The sequence below is a fragment of the Falco naumanni genome, chromosome 10 (assembly GCF_017639655.2).
Source record: "Falco naumanni isolate bFalNau1 chromosome 10, bFalNau1.pat, whole genome shotgun sequence".
In the NCBI taxonomy this organism is placed as follows: Eukaryota; Metazoa; Chordata; class Aves; order Falconiformes; family Falconidae; genus Falco; species Falco naumanni.
In genome coordinates this window covers 32,359,718-32,378,791 of record NC_054063.1, presented here as the reverse complement: position 1 = coordinate 32,378,791, position 19,074 = coordinate 32,359,718, and the positions used below count along the sequence as shown (strand labels likewise).

Below are 19,074 nucleotides of genomic sequence, written 5' to 3'. Positions count from 1 at the left end.
CTGGGCCTCCGGCATCCCCTGCCCAGGGTGCTGGCTGCCTGAGCACCTCACACTGTCCTGGCTAGCACCTGTCGCCTGGTGGGTGCCCTGCAGCTGCAGTCCAGTGGGTGCCACCATCCCCCCTGGGTGCTCCGGTTACAGTCGGGGACCATCATTTTGCCCGTTCCCGTTGCTGCCGGCACTCCCTGGCCGGCAAACCTGTGCCCGTGTGGGGTTTCCTGCAACCTGTTCCCACACCCCGGGTGGGTCCCGCTGCAGAGCTGTTCCCCTCGGCGCTGCCAGGCGCTCCCCAGGGACCCTCGTGTCACCCCACCAGCCTCCATACCCCATGTGCCTGTCCCCACAGATCGCATCTGGCATGGCCTACGTGGAGAGGATGAACTACGTCCACCGGGACCTCCGGGCGGCCAACATCCTCGTGGGGGAGAACCTGGTGTGCAAAGTGGCTGACTTCGGCTTGGCGCGCCTCATCGAGGACAACGAGTACACCGCTCGGCAAGGTGCGTGCCTGGGGCTCGCCGGGGCTGCCGGCACCGTGCCCAGGCGGGTGGCACCAGAGCAACAGCCACCGGTCCCTGGTCCCCAGGGGTGTGCGTTGCATCTCAAGCTGGCGCTGGTTGCACCGGGGTCCCAGAGGCACTCACAGCCTCGGGCACCCCCGGGCACCGCGGGGCTGGGAGCAGCCCCTCACCCTGCCTCTCCATCCAGGCGCGAAGTTCCCCATCAAGTGGACGGCTCCCGAAGCTGCTCTGTACGGCAGGTTTACCATCAAGTCGGACGTCTGGTCCTTTGGCATCCTCTTGACCGAGCTGACCACCAAGGGCAGAGTGCCGTACCCAGGTGAGGGCTGGCACCCGCCGGCAGAAGCCCCGTCCCCATTGTGGTGCCCCCACCCCAGCTGCCTGTGCCCAGCGCTTGCCCCTGGCACTCCGCAGCCCCAGAGCCAGCTTTGCAGAGGAGCAAACTGATGCAAAGTTTCTCCTGCAGGTTGGACAGGGAGAGCAGGTGTGGGGGTGAGCTGCCCCTGCCTGGGTCGGATCCTGCCCTGCTGGGGAGGCTGAGCAGAGCCCATCCGGGATGCGGGGTCACAGCCAGCCTGTCCCACTCTAGCCCAAGCTCTGCTCTGCTCTAGTCTGAGCAAGGTGACAAGCTGGCAGGCACGAGTGCTCTTGGGCTGGGGGTTCCCTCTCTCCCTGGGTCAAAGGGGTTGCTCATAAGGCTCATCTCAGCACGATGCCCACTGTCTCCTCTGGGAAAGGCGTGGTGCAGGGTCTGGCCTGGTTCTAAATCGATGCAATGTCTCCCCTGGCCGCACGCAGGGATGGTGAACCGGGAGGTGCTGGACCAGGTGGAGCGAGGGTACCGCATGCCCTGCCCGCCCGAGTGCCCCGAGTCCCTGCACGACCTCATGTGCCAGTGCTGGAGGAAGGACCCAGAGGAGCGACCCACCTTCGAGTACCTGCAGGCTTTCCTGGAGGACTACTTCACCTCGACAGAGCCCCAGTACCAGCCTGGCGAGAACCTATAGACCCGGAGCTCCTGGCACCAGGGACGCTGCCCTCCTCGCCGCAGGGCACTGAAGGCTGGCCTCCCCGCCAAGGGGCCATTTTTTTGTGGAGCAGCCCCAGAGCAGGATGGGGCATCATCTCCAGATGCGGCCAGGGGAGGTGCTGGGTCCTCCCATCGCTCATTAAGACTTCTGGCCCACGTTTGACAAAGCGGCACCATCCCGCTGGCGAGAGGAGCCTGTGGGCGCCGGCGGAGCCAGCTTGGGAGGGTGAGCGGGGCATCTCCTGCCGAGAGACTTGACTTTCAGGAGACCTTTTCCCCCCACAGCAGCTCTGGGGTGATCCCAGAGGAATTGGGGGACAGCATCACCCCACTTCGGACACCCAGCCCCAGTCTCCTGCACACCCTTTCTAAATCAGCACAAGTTTCCCTGCCCCTTTGCCCCCCCCCCCCCCCATCCCCCTTGGCTCCAGTTCTCCCGAGGGCACTGGCAGAGATGTTTCACCATGGGGAAGGCACAATCCCTGCCTGGTGGGGATGGGGTGATGTGCCAGGGCAGTGCTGGTGGCAGTGGAACCTGCCTGGTGGTCCCCCCTCCTCAGGCATGCTTCAGCCTCGCTGGGTAGCAGGCACGGAGAGATGACATGTGGCTGCTCATGACTCCGGTGACTGACACCATGCCATGGGAGCACCCGGGTGCACGTTTGAATCTTCCAGCTACATCTCTTCCCCCAAGGGACCCACCTCATCTCTGCTGGGAGCATCACCTGGAGGGATGCTGGCAGAGCCCTCACCCTGCCTGAGCCAGCCCGGCCACCCCGGCTGCGCTTCCACCAGGCATTCCTGGTCTTCCAGCCAGCCCCCTGGGAAGTGCACCACAGCCCACCCAGCCACCCTCCCCAGCTCTGCTGCCAGCTCTGCCACTGGCAGAGTCCCCAAAGCTGGCCCTTCTACCAAATAAGGTGCCACCATGGGGCATGGGTGCATGGCACATGTGGCTGTTCAGGGTGTGGGAGCATTTTGGGGGAAACAGTTATCTTTCACAGATGCTTCTGTCCACCTGGTACATTTTTAGCTGCCTTCCCTCCACCTCTTGCATCTCAGCTGCTGGGCTGCAGTCCCCACGCACTGGAAGCATCCCCAGCCATGGGCCACCACCCTGGAAGAGAGTCCTGGGAAGTGCTGTGCCACACGGGAGACATCTGCATCCTCATCTCCCGCCTGCTTGCTCTCAAAGGTCTCAGCTGTGTTTCGGTGGTGGGTGACCAGCCGTGCCCAGTTTTGCCCCCACACACCTCCTGTGGGGCTGAACCCCAGGGCCAGCGGGGGGGCACCCAGCGCCTGTGCTCCCCCACCCAGCACCTGCTTGTACATAGCCCTTGGGTGGTTCCCGCACCCTCCAAAACGTTGACTTTGTTGCATGTGTTGGTTTTTTTCCCCCTCCTGTGGCTGTACCCAGCTGGAAACCCTTCGCCCTGGTGGCTCATGGGGCTTTGCTCCCTCACCTCTCGGGTCCCAGGCACCCTCGCTCCAAAAGACCTGGGGGCTCTTCGGATGCTCTCCTGGACCAGGGGTGGGATGGGGGCTTGAGGGGATGCTGCAGGGCAGGGGTGCTGTGGGGCAGGGGTGCTGGCATGCACTGGTAGGAAGGACCTGGAGAGGGGAGCCAGTGGCTTCACCCATCCGTCAGTCCTCAGGTGGTGGGATTTTTTGCCTCCCCATCACTTGTGGGATGGGGTTTCCCTCCAGAACAGCCTCCTTGCAGGCAGTAGACCCCAATCACCCCTCACCAGCTCCCACCACAGTGCTGGTGTCCCATGAAAGCCAGGTGGGAGGCAAGCGTGGGCAGGGGAGCAGCCAAAACTCCCTCCCCAAACCTCTGCTGGAGCAGAACCTGGGCACACTGCTGCCTCCCGCTCGCTCCCATCGGTCCCCAGCTGCTTCCTTAGGAACCAAGTGCTGGCTTGGTTGGTTAGTGGTTTGTTTTTAACGAGTAAAACCTTGAAAATCAGCCAGAATGGCTTCTTGAGCAGTATGGAGAGATCCTGCTGGCTTGGAGAACAGCAACTGGTTTAATGGTGGTTTGGTTTTTTTTTAAGCATTTTGGGACTTGGAGCCTTTCCCGCCGCCTTTCCTAGCAGATTTGCTGTGCCTGCATTTCTGTGTTTGGGCAGGGATTCTCCAAACCTTGACGTTCTGGGTCTTCCCATGTTTGCATGCCTGGGACAGGTGGCTGCCGCGTCCCCATCAGCACTGCTCGAGGAGCCCCATCCCACAGCCGCCGGTCCAGGGGGTGGCCTGTGCCATAGCTCTGCCTAAATTACACAAAATCCCCATCCCCGGGAGAAACCCCTTAGAACTGTAACGTGCAGAAGCCAGGTTTGATCTGAAAGCTGGGGAGAGAGAAGGCACGCGCACATGTTGAGGTTTGGTTGTCTGCAGCACATACAGGGTCTTGCATGAGCGCAGCAGGACGGGAATGGGCTTAACCCAGCAGTTCCATTTTCTGGCTCTTTCCAGCAAGCAGCAGAGCAGGAACACCCCAGGGTGGCTTAATTCCCCATGGCTTTTGGCAAGCTCTGATGAAGGAGATGGGCTGGGGACGTTTCGGGGCAGAGGACAGGAGAGCAATCCCGGCGGAGCCCTGCTGCACAGGGCAGGGTTGGTGTGGCTGCATGTCCGTGTGTCCATCCGTGTGTCGGTGCAGCGGTTTCGGTGGGACCCAGCATCTCCAGACTTGCCGCTGCAGCTGGCACCGCCTGGAGGCCCTGGGGATCGAGAGCCTCTCCTCCATCACCGTTGTTGTCTGCCAATTTATTTTTTAAGCCAATAAACTCCAGAAGGGAGCCCCCACCTAAGGATGCTCTTTGGTTTCCCAGGGTCAGTAATGCCCTACAAGTTATTCTCCTCTGCTGTTAGCATTTTTTTTAAACTGTTTTGTAAGATCTCCAACCAACTATGCAGAGAACATGTGGATCTGTGTCTCTCTCCCCAGCTCCCCTCTACCCTCACCTGCCTTCTTTGGTGTCTAAGTAAAATATTTAGCTTTTTTTTTTTTTTTTGGATAATAATAAAATTTTGGAAAAAATACTGAAAAGGTCCAGCTTTGTGGGTGGTGGGGGGTGGAGAGGCTTTGAAACTCTAATGTTGATGTAAATACTTTGCAATTTGATAATTAAATACAAACAGACCTCACAAAAACAAAAAGTGTGGCTCGTGTGTGAGAGGACTTAGCACCCCTGTTACAGGAGCTGGTGGTTCCTGGAGCACGTGCAATGCCCATGTGTGGCTCCTGGTGCTTCAGATGCTGTTTCTGGACAGTGTTCTGGGATCTGGTGCCACTTCTGTGCTGTCAGAGCCATTCCTGTCTCCCCACGTGGGCTCATGGTCCCACACAGTCGCAGTGCTTGCTCCAGCAGGATGAACCTCATCCACTGCATCCCTGCTCTGAGGCCAGGGACAGCCGGGTGATGGTGATGGGCAACCACCCGGTGCCCAGACTGCTCCCATGGGGGAGCACTGCCATGGTGGGCACAGCATCAGGCCAACAAGCCCCAAGCTGAGCTGGGATCCCAGCCGCAGCTGCTGGTGCTGAGCAGAGGGCTGTGGCACACGCTGCTGGCACGTGCCATTAGCCATGAGGGACCCCAGGGACTCCTCTGCTGCACCCATCTGTGCTTCCCAGCCTCTGCATGCTGGGACACCTGGGTCCCTGCCCACAGACAGGGAGCATGGCCCCACGGGACCGAGTGACACAGTGACCCTGGCGTGCACATTGATCTGGCCAAAGCTGGGGCCAGCAGAGCTGCCCCAAGAGCAGCAGGCAGGAGAGCGGGCTGCCAGCCCAAGGCTGAGGGGGTGGGATGGGGGGCAGCCCTCCCTTCAGCAGGACCTGCTTCATCAGCAAGGACAAGAATCTTATCTGCTTTTTTAGGATAATTAGCGGGTGCTGATTGGGATCCCCCACTTGGTAATTAAGTAATTGATATATATAGCACAGCCTTGCAGGGGGCAGGCCCTCTGAGAGCACCCTGCCTCTGGCTCCTTGGGCTGGTAAGTGATTCGGTCTTATCACCTTAAATGTTTAATGCTTCATGTTTTGTTTCTTTTTAAAGCAATTAAGTGAGGGATTATCTCAGGCTGGCAAGTCCCTTGGTCTGGGTGCAGTGTGGACTGGCAAGGTCCTCCCTGGGAGTGGAGCCGGGGTTTGGGCTCCTCCAGCCCTTGGTTTTGCACCTTCAGCATCGCTGCTGGGAGCGGGGCAGCCATGGGGAGGGTGCGCTGAGGAGGAGGCAGGGGTGCTGTGGGGTGGCCGGGGTGCTGCAGAGCAGCCTGAGCCCTGGGGGTGAGGGGATTCAGTGCTTCTGAGCCCTGGCTATGGCATTGCTCGCGTTCTCCTCTCGCTGTTCCCGTTGCTCTGTGTCCAGTCTTCAGCCCTGGTGGCAGCTGAGGCATCTTAAAAAGGCAGTCGGGGCAGTCGGCAGTACCTGCAGCCCACCCTGGCCGTGCTTAGTGGCTGTTTTGCCGTGGAGTCACCCCGCCTTGGTGATACCCCTCTCAACAGAGGCCAGCCCTGTGAAGGGGGTGATGTTAGCCTGGAGGGGCAGAGGCTTGCTGGGGCAGGAGGTCTGAAATGGGGATCGCCGCCAGGATGCGCGTGGACCAGTGGGAGCCCCCGCCAGGCGACACCAGCCTGATCCGGACAGATGTGTCTGGGGATTACACCGCGTGCTCCCTTTAATGGACTTAATCTTGCTGTTTGCTTCGCGCTTGTGTTGCACCCTGTAAGCCTGGGAGAGGATTTGGATGTTAGGGGGTGGGGGCTGGGGCTACCCCCACAGCAGGTCTGGCAAGGAGCTGGGGGTCCTGTGCTCGGCAGCTTGGGCTGGCAAGGGGTTTCTAAAATGGCAAGGATGAGTTGTTGTTTGGCCTGAACAAGCCCCTCACTTTCCCCAAAGCTCAGTGGTAGCACCCCCAAAGTGCATCAAGCCTCTGCTCTTGATCCAGGCTCCCTGAGGATTAATGCTTGTGAGCACGCAGGGGGCAGCCCTGAACTGCTCCGTGTGCTGAGGATCCCCCAGAGCAAATCCTGGGCTGTGCTGTGGGTCTGGGGTCTCTCCCATAGCCCAGACCCAGCAGGTCTCTTGGGGCAGGAGCAGGGGGGTGGTGGTTAAAGGGCTGGCTCACAGCAGAGCTGTGCCCCCGTGCCAGGCTTTGGGGTCTTGCTGGCCATGCCGCTATAGCCCCTGCTGTGCCCGCTGCTAGCGAGGGGCGAGGGGGAGGCTGCTGGCACGTGAAGACCCGGAGGGCAAAGCCTGCCTCTGTCCCCTGAGGTCTCTGTCGCTCAGGTCGCATCCCATCTTAACTTGTCATCAGGTCTGGGCGGCACCTGAGCCATCTGTCCTCCCTTGTCCTTCTACCAGAGGATTTGCCTTTGCTCAAAGGAGTAGCAGAACCGTCTTGCCAAGGGCCAGTCCCCAGGTTCTGGTGAGAAGGACTGAAGTCCTTACCTGAGCGTCGGGCGGCTCCCACGGTGGCGAGGGCTAGGAAACCACTCCGGTGCAAGGAGCAAGAGACGGGCAAGGCCAAAGAGCACTGGCAGGGCAGAGCTGTCTGTGGCTCTGAGAGATGTTTGCGACTTCCCTGGCTCGGGGGGTTTGGCTGGACCAGCCCCAGGGTAACAGCACGAGGGGACGAGGCTGGGAGCCCGGCGCTGCGGGCACCTCTGGGCTGAGCCGGCCAGCGGGTGCTTCCAGCCCAAAGGGCGCGTCAATGGGATCAACCGCTCCTCCATCTGCTGCTAAGTTAATAAGGCCACGTTGCCGGCTTGACTCAAGGTATGCAGGGACAGTATCCAGGCAGGAGGCACTAATCACCCAGCAGGATCCGGGGATGGAGGGGCAGACGCTGGGAGAGCAGCATGGTTCCCAGCCTGCACCCCGAGTGGTGCTGGGGAGCTCGACTGCAAACATCAGCCCCTGAAAGAGATGCACCGACACGGACGTCTGGCAGATCTAGGGTTCAGAAAGCCACACCAGCCTGGCAGTCACGGCCAAGCCGTTTTTGTGGGAAGCCTTGTGGTGTCCCACTTGCTGCCTCTCCCTGACAAGTGGTGAGGAAGGGAGTGAGAAGCCCCCAGACCCCGAGGCTGCAGTGAGAAGCCCAAGGACTGCCTGAGCTAAGCTGCGTCTCTTCTTAGGGATCTGAACCTGAGTTTTGGGGATTTATTTTTTTTCCTCCCCTTTCCTGACCCTGCTGTGTCACTGATCTCTTACACGACCCAGAAAAGAAAATTATCTCTTCTTCAAATGGGGGGGAAAAAAAAAAAAGGGGGACAGCTCAAGGCTCCTGCTCCTCATATCTAGGGAGCACCAGGCAGATGGACACTTTATAACACAGCAAGGTGGTGAGACTTGCTCTGTGCCAAAGCCCTTGCGGGCAGTGTCCAGGCTCAGCAGGACCTGGCACAACACAGTGGTTACGTTTTAAACCCCACTGCTTTAAGTCACTTGTGTAGCTTAACCCCCAGAGAGTGACTGCCCACCAGTGCGGTCCCCATGCAGAGACCCCTTGGTGCCTCCCAGATACCAGGGGACAGAGCCACCGCACTGCCTTTCTGGCAGAGAAGCTCCATGAGACCAGGCAAAACATCTTGGAGCTTTCTGCCATGATGCCAGCAAACGCCTACCCGAGAGCACAGGTGCTGCGTCTGTACGGGCTCCGTCCAATTTGCGGTGCGCAGGCAGGGAAGCTGGGGTGATGCTTTTCAAAAGCCATCGGGTTCGACCTGTTCTGCAGTTGCAGGCTGGTTTTTCGTGGCCTCTTTATAGAGAAGGACAAGCAGGGCATTAGCGTGGGATGTGAGACCTGGTTGGGTTCCTCACTCTGCCTGAGGCTTTCTGTCTGACCATGATGAAGTTGCTTCAATTTTCTATCTTTAAAATGAAGACGGTATCTCAGTGCCCTGAAGAGGGTAAGACTGTGCACTGGTGCGGGCTGCGTGCATATCAGAGAGTGCTCTTTATCTACATTTGGGGTGGGAGGGCTGCAAAAAGGAGGTTTCTTACCCATCAGCCTGCCGAGATCTCTCCTGTTGCTACACTGGCACCCTTCCTCTTTTGAAGTGCTTTTTTCTCGCAGAAGGGAAAGCCTGCAGCTGCGTTTGTCGTGAACCCCATGAACAAAGCCAGGGCTTGCTCTTATCCAAAGGACTGTCTGGCTTGGTGGCTAGGATTTATTTAAATTGCTATAAAGTGCAACTTGGCTAGTTAGCAATTGAAAGAAGTGACTGTGTTAGCTTCAATTAAATTTAAAAGTTGCTCAGCATGCAGACAAGTCTCGCTATAGCTTGCAAATGGGATGCCCTTCCCTCTCCTATCTGTGCTGTAGCTGATATGACAGCTACTGGGATTTCCCCAGGCATGACAGGTGGTGACAGAGCTGTCACATCTATTCTTAGTGACGTGGCAAACACTTTTCTTAAACATGTAAACACTAACACGTCCTGAACCCTCTCCAACTTGGACTCGGGCTTCAGTGGCGCAAGGGTAGAGGAAGCCTGTTTCAGCTCTGGCAGCACAGCTCCCACCCCTTTAACCCTCCAAGATGCTTCCTGGGCGCTGCAGTGTCCCATAGTCCTGTGTCCGGCTGCAGCATGTGCCCCCTTCTTCCCCCCCAGTACTACGTGGGGTCATGGCTGGAGCTGGGGACATCTCCCACAACCACATCTCCCCTGGATGGCTCTGGCAGCCTGGTCTCTGCCCACAGCAGGACAGGTCAGGAAGACACGGTGTCGTGGGACGGGCTTACGCTGCGTAGGTGCCCATCAGATAACACCCTGCCAGCACTGGGGATTAGCAGCTTTCAGGGCACAGCTCTGTGGTTTAGTTTCATAAGCAGTAAGGAAAGGGGGAATCTGTCACGAAACTGCAGAGATACACATAACGCAGGAGGTCACTTCTGGTTGCAAGATGAGTCTGGTTAGGAATCACCAGTATGGTTCTGTCTGCCCACGGTCAGGTTGAACCGTTAAGAAGAGTCAGTACTGGGAGCTATGGGGCGAACGGGCTCTGTCTCTTGCTGGAGACTTTCCGGGGTTACTGTGCTGGGAACAGAACAATACAGAGACACATGATTGCTGGGCTAAGGCATCTGCAATGAGCAGTCAATGCATCATGCTGGGCAGGAGGCCATAGACCAAAGTTTATAAAGCTTTATTAAACATTTTGAACAGCTGTGCAATGAACAAACAATACTCTGGAAGTTTCACAACCTCATAGCTTGAACTTCCTCAGGACAGCAACAGCCACTTCTGCTGCTCTCCCCTATGAGACTGAAGTAAAGACAAAGAGATGGCAAAGGGGAGGGAAACCTTTAAAGTTCAGAGACAGTATTTTGTGTTAACCTCTAAGGCTTCTCAAACCTCTGTCCCAGGCTGGACGCCCCAGGAGCCACGGCTGTAGAGTGATGCACGCAGGGTGGAGCTCTGCACAGCTGTGGCTGTGGGACTAACCCACCACCCCCCAGGTTTCTTGACATCCTACTGCCAGGGCAGGTGGAGGCACCGGGCACTCCTCCAGCCTCTTCCCTTCCAGTCAGTAGCACCAGCACCTTCTGTCACCCCTGGCCTGAAAATGCTATCACTGAAAATGGCTGAAGCATTTAATGCTTCAAGCCATGCCTCCACCTCCGGATCCTCTCCTGCCCACGCCTGGCCTTTTGGGCTAGCATCAGTTTTATAGGGTGAGGTTCACAGTGGCTTTCAACACCCCACATCTCACAGCATACCCAACAGTCCTCGGTAAACCCTGGAAATCTAGGAGGAGGGGAAGAGACAGTCTCCACAACCTGTGAGGCTTTATAAAAGCAGCAGCATAACTGAGGCTTTCAGGCTATGATCTCGGAGCATAAGTAGTTCAGAAAGCACTTCGGCAGTGCACGCATCTCTTTGGCAGGCTGAGCAGGAGGAGATGACTCAACTGCCTCTGGCTCCAGCAGCTTTTGGCCCAGTGCATCTGTGAGCTGTTGAGCTTGCCCTTGATCAGCAAGGCAGGAAGGCTGGCTCCCCGCAAAGAGAAAGACGGAGAGAATCTTGTAGCTACTCGAGCAGGATCAGTGGGCTGAGAGCCCTGAGTTAGACCACCATGGCCTAATGCAGACAAGTGAGTGACACACAACTCCACCACCGTGCAACAGCTGGGCAGAGGCCAGCAGCTCGGGCCTCCACCAGTTCTCAGTTAGGAGGGCTGGTGTCTGATCCTGGTGATACAGGAAGGAAAAAAAAAATTCTGCTTCTAAAAAAGCAGGTGGCGCTGCCAGAGTTCACACAGTAAACAAGTCGAGTTTCACAGGCTGAGTGGGAGGAATTTGCCACTCCAATCCACACATAGTTACAGGAAACAGGCTGTTTTTACTCCAGTCACATGCCTAACACCCCCTCCCTCCTCCCTAGCCCTACCCCCTTTTTAAAAGCAAAACAAGAGCCCTCAGCCGACTGGAAGATTATCTTTTTCTAGGTGCCCACTATGCTGGGATCATGAGCCGATTCTGGCAGCTGGGATCCTGTGCAGTGATACAAGAAGCAGTTCCCCCAGCAGCTGTAGCAGATGAGGAATAGAGCTGCCAGGAAGACCAAGGCACAAATCGTGCAAGGTTTCCGTTCCAAGAGGAAACTGAGCAGGTAGAAGCCCATGAACATCGAGTGACTGAACCACAATGCTGGGTTGAGGGGCTTGGGTATGAGCAGGACAGGTAACAACCACTGCAGGCAGTACATTGTGGCTGGCTGGCTGGGGCCTTGCGGCAGCAGCGACCAGATGTGCTCCAAAACAGTGTCCAGCAACTCCTCTGGCAGGCAGGCTGTTCTGTAGGGAGGGGTAAAAAGTGAGACCATCAGAGAAACACAGCAAAAAAATCAACATCCTCCTTATACAGCTTCATTTGCTCCCAAGAATCATATGCTGATGCTTGAACTCCCAGTACTAAATCCTGGCGTGCCTCACTGCTGGTGGAAAGTTTCCTGCTTTCTCTGCTCCTCAGCTGAGGACACAATTATCTACTGCTAGTGTAGAAGCGTATCACTTGTGCACTCCCCACCTCAGCCTTTTACCCAGGCTAGGACCTATGAGACCCTTTTCTTCAGCATAGTTCAGGAACAGAAATGGAGAGGGGGAAATGGAAAGGAAAACAAGCTGCCACAGCCCTCCCCGCACACCCATCTATCCAAACCGGCCATAAACTTCAGTGATGATATAGAGGAATGCAACTGAGGGGTAAACTGCTAGGTGCTACAAGGAAGTGTTAAGGAAGCATTAATGTAAAAAATGTCTAGGAAGCATTAAGCACGCAGACTGCTTCCTCCCTGGACACAGATCCATTATAAAGTCTTCTACCAGGACAGCATGACATTCAAGCTGTACATGGAGCTACCCAGGAAAGCCCTGACCGTGTCCAGGCTGCAAAACAAAGGGGAGGACAGTCCCTGCTTAAGGGATTTATAATCCTTGCCAATCAGCTAAAGTCGGAGAAGACAAAGTATGTGAATAGATCAAAGAGGGGACAGTCTCAAAACGGCAATTTTCCTAAGTGCTGTAAACACAGGATTTCCTCATTTGGATTATTATAAAACCCTGTGGAAAATAGTGAGCTTTAAGGGCTCTAAGCAGCAATGGCAGCACACTACATGTCCAGAAAACATGCTTCTACTTTTAGCAACCACATCAACTACACTAAGCATGTAGGGTTTTTTTAAGTTCTAAGCAGTACAAACATCTTCAAGAACTTCAGATGGCTTTAAAAGTAATAAATGCCTTACAGGTGTTTTTACAGAGCCAGAACTGTTGAATGGGGACAGCTGAGTAGAGTTTAGCAGTCTGGGACTGGGGTAGCAGGTCAGGCTAGAAGACACCAGTATTGCTGGGAGGGAATAATTGCAAGTTTTCCTTCAGTTCATGCAACAGGGAAACCATCAGAGGAGAGTACTCCTAGCTTGCTGCCCCAAAAAGGCAAAACCATGCAGGGGAGTGCTGGAAAAGGGAAGAGTTTGGGAAGCGCGCTGTTCCCTGCCATCCTGCAGGACATCATGATGATATGCAGCAACACTGAACGAAGCAGCTGCCAGCCAGGGCACAGAAAGACAGGCAGGAGGACAGCTCCAGCCTTGCAGAGTACCACAGCCTCACCCCTACTAAGTAGACCCTGGTTAGTACAGCTTCTTGCAGCAATCCTTTTATCTGAAAATACTCAACTGAGCAGTGCTCTGTCAGAAGGAAGAAGGCCTGAGCCCAGCCTGCTAGGGATTACAAATGGGGGGTGGGAAGGTTAGTAGGATGGAGTGAGAAGGTAAACAAACAGCACATTCCACTGGCTCCTGTTGGCAGGAGAAGGGATTTCCTGGAGAATGGAGAGAGAATGAGGGATTGCACAGAAAAGCCAAGAGAAAACCACGCACAGTTCTCTTCCAAAAAAACACTAAGGTCAGACCTGTCTTACAGCTCTGCAAGCTCGCAGGTACCACCCTGCTCCGTTGTCAGGAACGGGAAGCACGCTGCCATCCACTTTGCATGTTCTTAGCAGCAGAATCTAATTTAATGTTAGCAAGAGAGAATGCAGGCCAAAATCTCCACCAGGGCAAACAGAAAAGAGTATTTTGGGGAAAGTATATTGTGCTGTCACTCCTGCAAGAAAGTGTTCTCCAGCAGAGAGAGGGCAGCTGGGGTTCAGTTAGTAAAACTAAGCTGCAGTTAGGCAGCCGAAGAGTAAGGAAGAAGTTATTTTACATTGCAGTATGGATAAACTCAAGCCAAAGGAATACAACTCCCAACGTCAGTCCTGTTTTATGCGGGTCAGTTGTACCTTTAAGGGCAAGTCTAGTCCCAAGCCTATTCCCCCATCTGTAAACTGGCAATAAGGATTATTTATTTCATAACAAAACATGATGTCTGCTAGCCTTTGTGAACCACGTAGATGTTTCTGGAGTAAAAGTACTGCAGAAGCATTAGGTAACTCTTTTCCAAGGGGAAGAACGGAGGGAAAAGATTTAACAACAAATACTTGATCAGAAAGGTAATTAAACCCCACCACCCAACTTTTTAGTTCAGACTGCACTGAATACAACAAAGCTGCACCAAATCAATGGTCTGCAACCGCCCTAATCCTCCTGAAATGTTCCTTCCTTGAAGTTTCTTACAGTCTTTCTTTCTGAAGTGCTCCAAACATTGAGCAGTACAAATCACTGCATAAATATCACATCATACTTTCACGAGATCCAGCCCTGAAGTCACATCAGCTTGACTTCTGTAACTGGACATGTGTGGCCCATTCTTGAAGCTTTAGTTTAAGGTGCCTACAGGCAACTGCTTTGGGCTTTCTGTCTCTATAATAAAAAAATGGATAAAAGCCAACCTAAGACAATGTGTGTTAGAAGAGCACAAGGCTGGAACAAAGCTCTAAAATCTTCCAGGACTAATGTCATAAATCTCTCAGCTTTCATATGGCCACGTGTTGCTATTGAACCCTTAGCCCCTGAACTTTACAACTGACTACAGTTCGAGTATAATCATAATGTGTGACACAGCAGCATTCCACTCCATTGTCTGGCCTCCTCACCACAGCAAAGACTTAAGCGATAATGCTCTAAAGAGCAAGTTGATTCTAAGCATGTAAGTGTTGCCTAAACACTTCCTACAAAAATAAATTCATCTTAGAACAAGTTACCCACTTGTAAATCACTGTTATTTCCTGCAAGAGCCAGTGGCTTGTAGCAATCAATGCAACTACTCCGCAGCATAAAGAATGACTTAATAGCAGTTATTTTTACTAACGAAGTTTCACTGTCAGTGCCCTTCAATCTGCAAACCTCTTGGACTTCTAACAAATGCAGTCATTAGAACAGTTAGTCTTGTATCTCTAGTCAGTTTGCTTCAATCTTCTTGCACCCCTTTGCGATCCGCCAGTTAAAGGCTCAAGACCCTTTGCTGTATCCCACAGCTGATCCTACAAAGGTACCTCTGCTTACTAGAGACTTCTGCAGCTCTGTCTTCCTCAAGGGACTTTCCACTAGTGCTACTAGTTACATACTGTCCTAGCTCTTCACCAGAGATTCCTTTATACAGCTGGCAATGAGACAAAGTTCTCTTTCCATGCTACTGACCAAAGAGAAACAACATCTCCTGCTACCACCAGCTCTTTAGTGAGCTGGGAACTGTGACTCTCCTTGGTGCCCAGGATGGGCAGTCCCGTCTCAAAGGCATACCAATATTCAGTTTTGCCTAGATTCTCAAACAAGACGAAACTTGCAAATGAAAAATTCCTACCTTGTTGTCTTTGTCCCCTCCTGATGATCCAAGCTAAAGATTAGCATCTCCCAGAGCAAATAATAACCTGTCACCCAACAGTAATTCTACCACCTCTCTGTTTCACAACCACATCCTGCTTTTCCTCAACCAGTTGCTCTTGTTCTCCCCTGCCTGACTCATCCCTCCTTAGCCAGCCTGGTGTCCTGCTCTCCTCAAGACTGCTCTCGTCCTCCTGCTCAAGTCATCTGACCTGGCACCCACTCTTGTTTAGCAGATGGCTCCTTTTCATCGCACCGCCAGTGCCTCCTCTCGCTCCTCCACGGCTCTGAGAGCCACTTGAACTTGTTTCAGATTCCTCAGCAGCAGAGAGCAGGTGATGCTCCTGCTGCTCTGCCCACAGTCAGCCCTCGGTGGCTCCACTGATCTCCATGTGCTGCCAGAGCCTCCTCCCTGCCTCCTCCCTGCCTGCTCCTGCAGGGAGAGGAACAGCCTGGGGAGGTTCCCTGCACACCTCACCAATAAGCAAACACAAAATACTTTTCCACATGCTTATTAACCAGCTTACAATCATGTTCGCATCCCTTCTTTCTGTCATCTTCCCTCCCAAGACCATTCCAAACCAGCTCCTACTGGCACATATTTGTGGGGAGGATTTTCAAATTCCAGTGCGAGGGTAGCTGCACGCCTTTCCCAGCCAGAAACAAAACTTGAGTTACAGCAAAAGCGAGTAGCACAGCACAAGTCTATAGTACTTTGCAATGGATCAGTCACATTTTAGACTAAATCCATCTGAGGAGCTAGCAAGCTGTTCCTTGGCATTCTACAAGCTAATTCAGCAATTAAGAGGCCAAGAGGTGCTCCTGTACCATAGATTTTATACATCAGTATGCCAACACCAAGTCTGTACCTTTCTCAAGAATGTCTTAATTCCTTAACAGTCCATTTACCCTGACAGGGGAGAATAATCAGCCGGCTTTCACTAAGCACTTAAAAGGTAAGCTTGTTCAGACCTTACTAAAGCAGCTATTAAACCAGCACCATCTGCAAGGAACTTCCCCAGCTGATGCTACAGAAATAGTCACCCAGGCTGGCAGCTGAAAGGTCTGCAATAAAAGACCAAGCAACATTTTTATTGAGGGCAGGGTGGTGGTGGCACCAATCTTCCCCTTTCCCAGAAGCCAGAGTTTCTGCCTGGGAATGAAAAGCTGCATTGTCTAAATAAAAATCCCTCCAGTTACATGGTGCACATAAACTTAAGAGGGACTTGCACTGAGCTTCTTACCTAGAAGGCTCACCTGTAGCACAGTTTGCTTAAAATTGTTTAAATCAAAAACCCTGTCGCAGCGACGTAACTTGAACTGATGTGTGTAGGCAGTCCTTCATGCTGCCAGCTTGTGTTCAAAACCAACTCTCAAATACCAGGTAGCACCCAAAACAGCTGCTAAACAATACACAACATCCAAAGCATTGCTGGGGGGCAGGGGAAAGGGTGAAAGAGACAACAAGTAATGAGTTTGAGGAGTTCAGTTAAAAAAAAGCAACAGGAAACCAATTTTCTAGATGCCAACCCTCTCTCCCCAAAATGCCAAGAACCATAACTGTTCAAACTTTTATGACCCATTTGCAGTATCAGGTATTTAACTTCTTCAGGATTTTTTCTGGCCTTGCTGCTATTTTTTCCTGGTTTTTAAAGCCTTATATGCTGCTATGACTCAGCTGGAAAAAGTGAGTCTTCAATTTTTGGCAAAGGCCTTATCCCAGCCTTTGATAAGTTCATGCCTTGAACACTTGATGTAGACTAAGAAATGGTGCAACACAATTGCAAAGTTTCCAAAATAGCAGCAAATCCTTGACTAACCAAGCCTCGGGGTTATGAAGTGTTCAGATTTCTCAAGCTTAGAGACATGCCACGGCAACCCATTTCATGAAGAGCAGAAGCTCTCTGTTGAGCCACTGCACTGCTGCTCTCCGAGCTTCGTTACTGTTTGGAAGATTGATTAGCCAGTCTCCACAGGTAGTGCAGAGTCCACTCCCTTTGGACCGAAGCACACTCAGCACCAGGGTGAGCAAAGCCTGCGAGTGGGAAGGCAGCAGTGTGATCCCTGTTTCTCTGCACAGTAAATCACAGCAGAACCGTAAGTCAGCCAGCTCTGTGGCTATAAGAGATGTCAACATTGACAGTTGTCATCTGAAGTACTGCCGCTTTCATTTGCGCTAACCTGTTAATTCTCCGTGATCCTCACTCCTGCCCTCTGCCTTTGTTTAACTGCTGAATATCATGAATTCCAGGTCCATTCCAAGTCCCCAGAAAAACAGGAGTTATTTTTAGTTTTAATCTGGATCTCTTTTCTACTTTTTGTGCCTTCAACAGGCTTCAGAAGTCTGGATACAGCCTGATAAAGGCCAGTTTTCTGTGTCTCCAGTAAAGAGAGGCAAAAATGCAGTATTGGCAACATGTTCTAGGTAGTTATGATGCATAGCTTGGAAAGGCAAAAGTTACTCTGCTACGACAGCATTTACAAGATCACTGTAATGTTTCAGTACGGGGTAATGAAGCATAGTAGAGTTCAGAGAGCTGCGGGCTGCATTCAACAGCTTCGTTTTTAAATCTTCTCTTGAACTTCTGTGTTTGGGATGGAATCAGCAGCATTTACACAACAGAACAGCTTGCAAATTTGCTTTGTCGCCACCAGCCCGAAGCATCCGCGGGGTTGCAGGGAGGGCGCCTGGCCGGGCAGAGCAGCGCTGCGGAGGGCCGTGCGCTCCGCCAGACAAAAGGATGTCGCAGGGTCGCCTTGCCCTGGGGGGACACGGGCCTGCCTCCGCTGTGGGAAGGTGCCACAGCGAGCTACGGGATGGCCCTGCTGAGGCCAGAGGTACGGGGCGGGGGGGGGGCATGCAGTGCCGTCCTGAAATGCCACGTCGGGTCGCCAAGACCCTCGGCTGCCCTCGGGAGCCTGAAACCGCATCTCCGCAGCAGCGGCTGCCCCGCCGCCCCCGCGCCGGGCCCCGCCGGGCCCCAGCGGCCACGGCCGCCCGCGGCAGGCCTGCGCTGGCAGCCGGGCCGCTTCCAGCGGGCTCCTCTCCCCCCGCCGCCGGCCCGGGGGCAGGCTGGGCCCCGGCGGCACCCCCCGCCCCGGGCACCCCCCCGCCCCGCCCGCTGCCCCCCGTACTCACGGCGCGGTGCCGCCGCCTCACGCCGCCGTGCCGGGCCCGCGCCCGCACCCTGCGGAGGGAAGGGAGAGGCCGCGCCGCCCGGGGGACGCCCCCCGCCCGCCCCGGCAGGGCGCCGCCGTCCCACCGGGGCCCCGCCCGCCTGTCCCGGGGCCCGGCCCGGCCCCGCCGCGCAGCAGCTCCGGCGGCGGCCGGGGGTGGGGGCGCCGCTCCGGCAGGCAGCGCCGAGGGCAGCCCGGCGCGGACGGGCACTGCGCGTGCGCGGGGGGAGGGGGCAGCGCGGCGCACGCGGCCTCGCGCGGTGGAGCGTCAGCGGTCCCTTGCTTCTTCAAAATGCAGACGTATTTACATATATATATATAGGTATAGGTGTATATATATATATATAATATTTTTTCTACGTAAAGTACCGTTTGTACGCTTCTTTGCACCCCGTGGCACGCTTCTCGCCGGCCTGCCTTGCGCGGGGTTTGCATGCACATGGCGGGGTTTGTGCTGTGCATGCTCGCACCGTGCTTATGGCGCGCCGTTCACACAGATTTTCGCATGCTCTTTGCATGCTGTTTGCCTGCTCGCTTGTACAGCGAAGGGCACTGCGTTTTCGCAAGCAACTTTCATGATTCCGTGGAGGGCAGGCTGTGTTTTGTATGCTTGCTTACATGTGGTTGTATGCTGTTTGCAGGCTTTGCATGCAGTTGGCATGTGTCCTTGCACACCATTGCATGCTGTTCGTGTGCTCGGAGAGCTGGCACTGCGTGGCATGCCAAGTCCATGCTTTCTTGCACTGCACTGCATACTATTTTTAGGCTTGCTTACATGCTGCTTCCTTGTCATGCATGGCAATGTGCTTTTGTTGTTGACTTGGCCCCATCCAGCCCCAGCTGGCCCCAGTTTTTGATGCTGCAGGTGCGTGGGCACCTGCACCCTGCCTGGCGCAATGTCTCAGAGATTGGTAGAGCAGACACTGCTCCGCGGCTTCTCCCCTTCGATGCTTCCCTGAACCCCAGGTTGCTGGCAGCCCTCCAGCCGAGTGCCAGGGGGCTGGCAGCAAAGCCTGGGCTGCCACGAGCGCTCCAGCTCCAGCCCCTCTTGCTGA

At 54.5% G+C, this 19,074-nt stretch overlaps 2 protein-coding genes across 3 annotated transcripts in view; one reads left to right on the top strand and one right to left on the bottom strand.

Annotated features, from left to right (window-relative positions):
* SRC (SRC proto-oncogene, non-receptor tyrosine kinase) overlaps window positions 1-3,603 on the top strand; it is a 30,173-nt gene extending 26,570 nt beyond the window's left edge. For both annotated transcript variants that reach the window (XM_040609073.1, XM_040609072.1), the window contains 3 exons: window positions 347-500; window positions 709-840; window positions 1,320-3,603. In XM_040609073.1, the coding sequence (XP_040465007.1) occupies window positions 347-500; window positions 709-840; window positions 1,320-1,528 (495 nt within the window). In that variant the 3' untranslated portion in view covers window positions 1,529-3,603. The remainder of the gene's footprint in view (window positions 1-346; window positions 501-708; window positions 841-1,319) is intronic.
* Window positions 3,604-9,706: 6,103 nt separating this feature from the next.
* Window positions 9,707-18,118, bottom strand: LOC121094852 (BLCAP apoptosis inducing factor). The gene is made up of 2 exons (XM_040608924.1): window positions 17,982-18,118; window positions 9,707-11,372 (listed from the first exon to the last, which is right to left on the bottom strand). The coding sequence occupies exon 2, from the start codon at window positions 11,282-11,284 to the stop codon at window positions 11,021-11,023; it is 264 nt and encodes an 87-aa protein (XP_040464858.1). The 5' UTR covers window positions 11,285-11,372; window positions 17,982-18,118; the 3' UTR covers window positions 9,707-11,020.
* Between the last annotated feature and the right edge of the window lie 956 nt (window positions 18,119-19,074).

Coding starts and splice junctions, on each gene's coding strand:
- LOC121094852 (XM_040608924.1), bottom strand. CDS start 11,284: ATGTACTGCCTGCAGTGGTTGTTACCTGTCCTGCTCATACCCAAGCCC.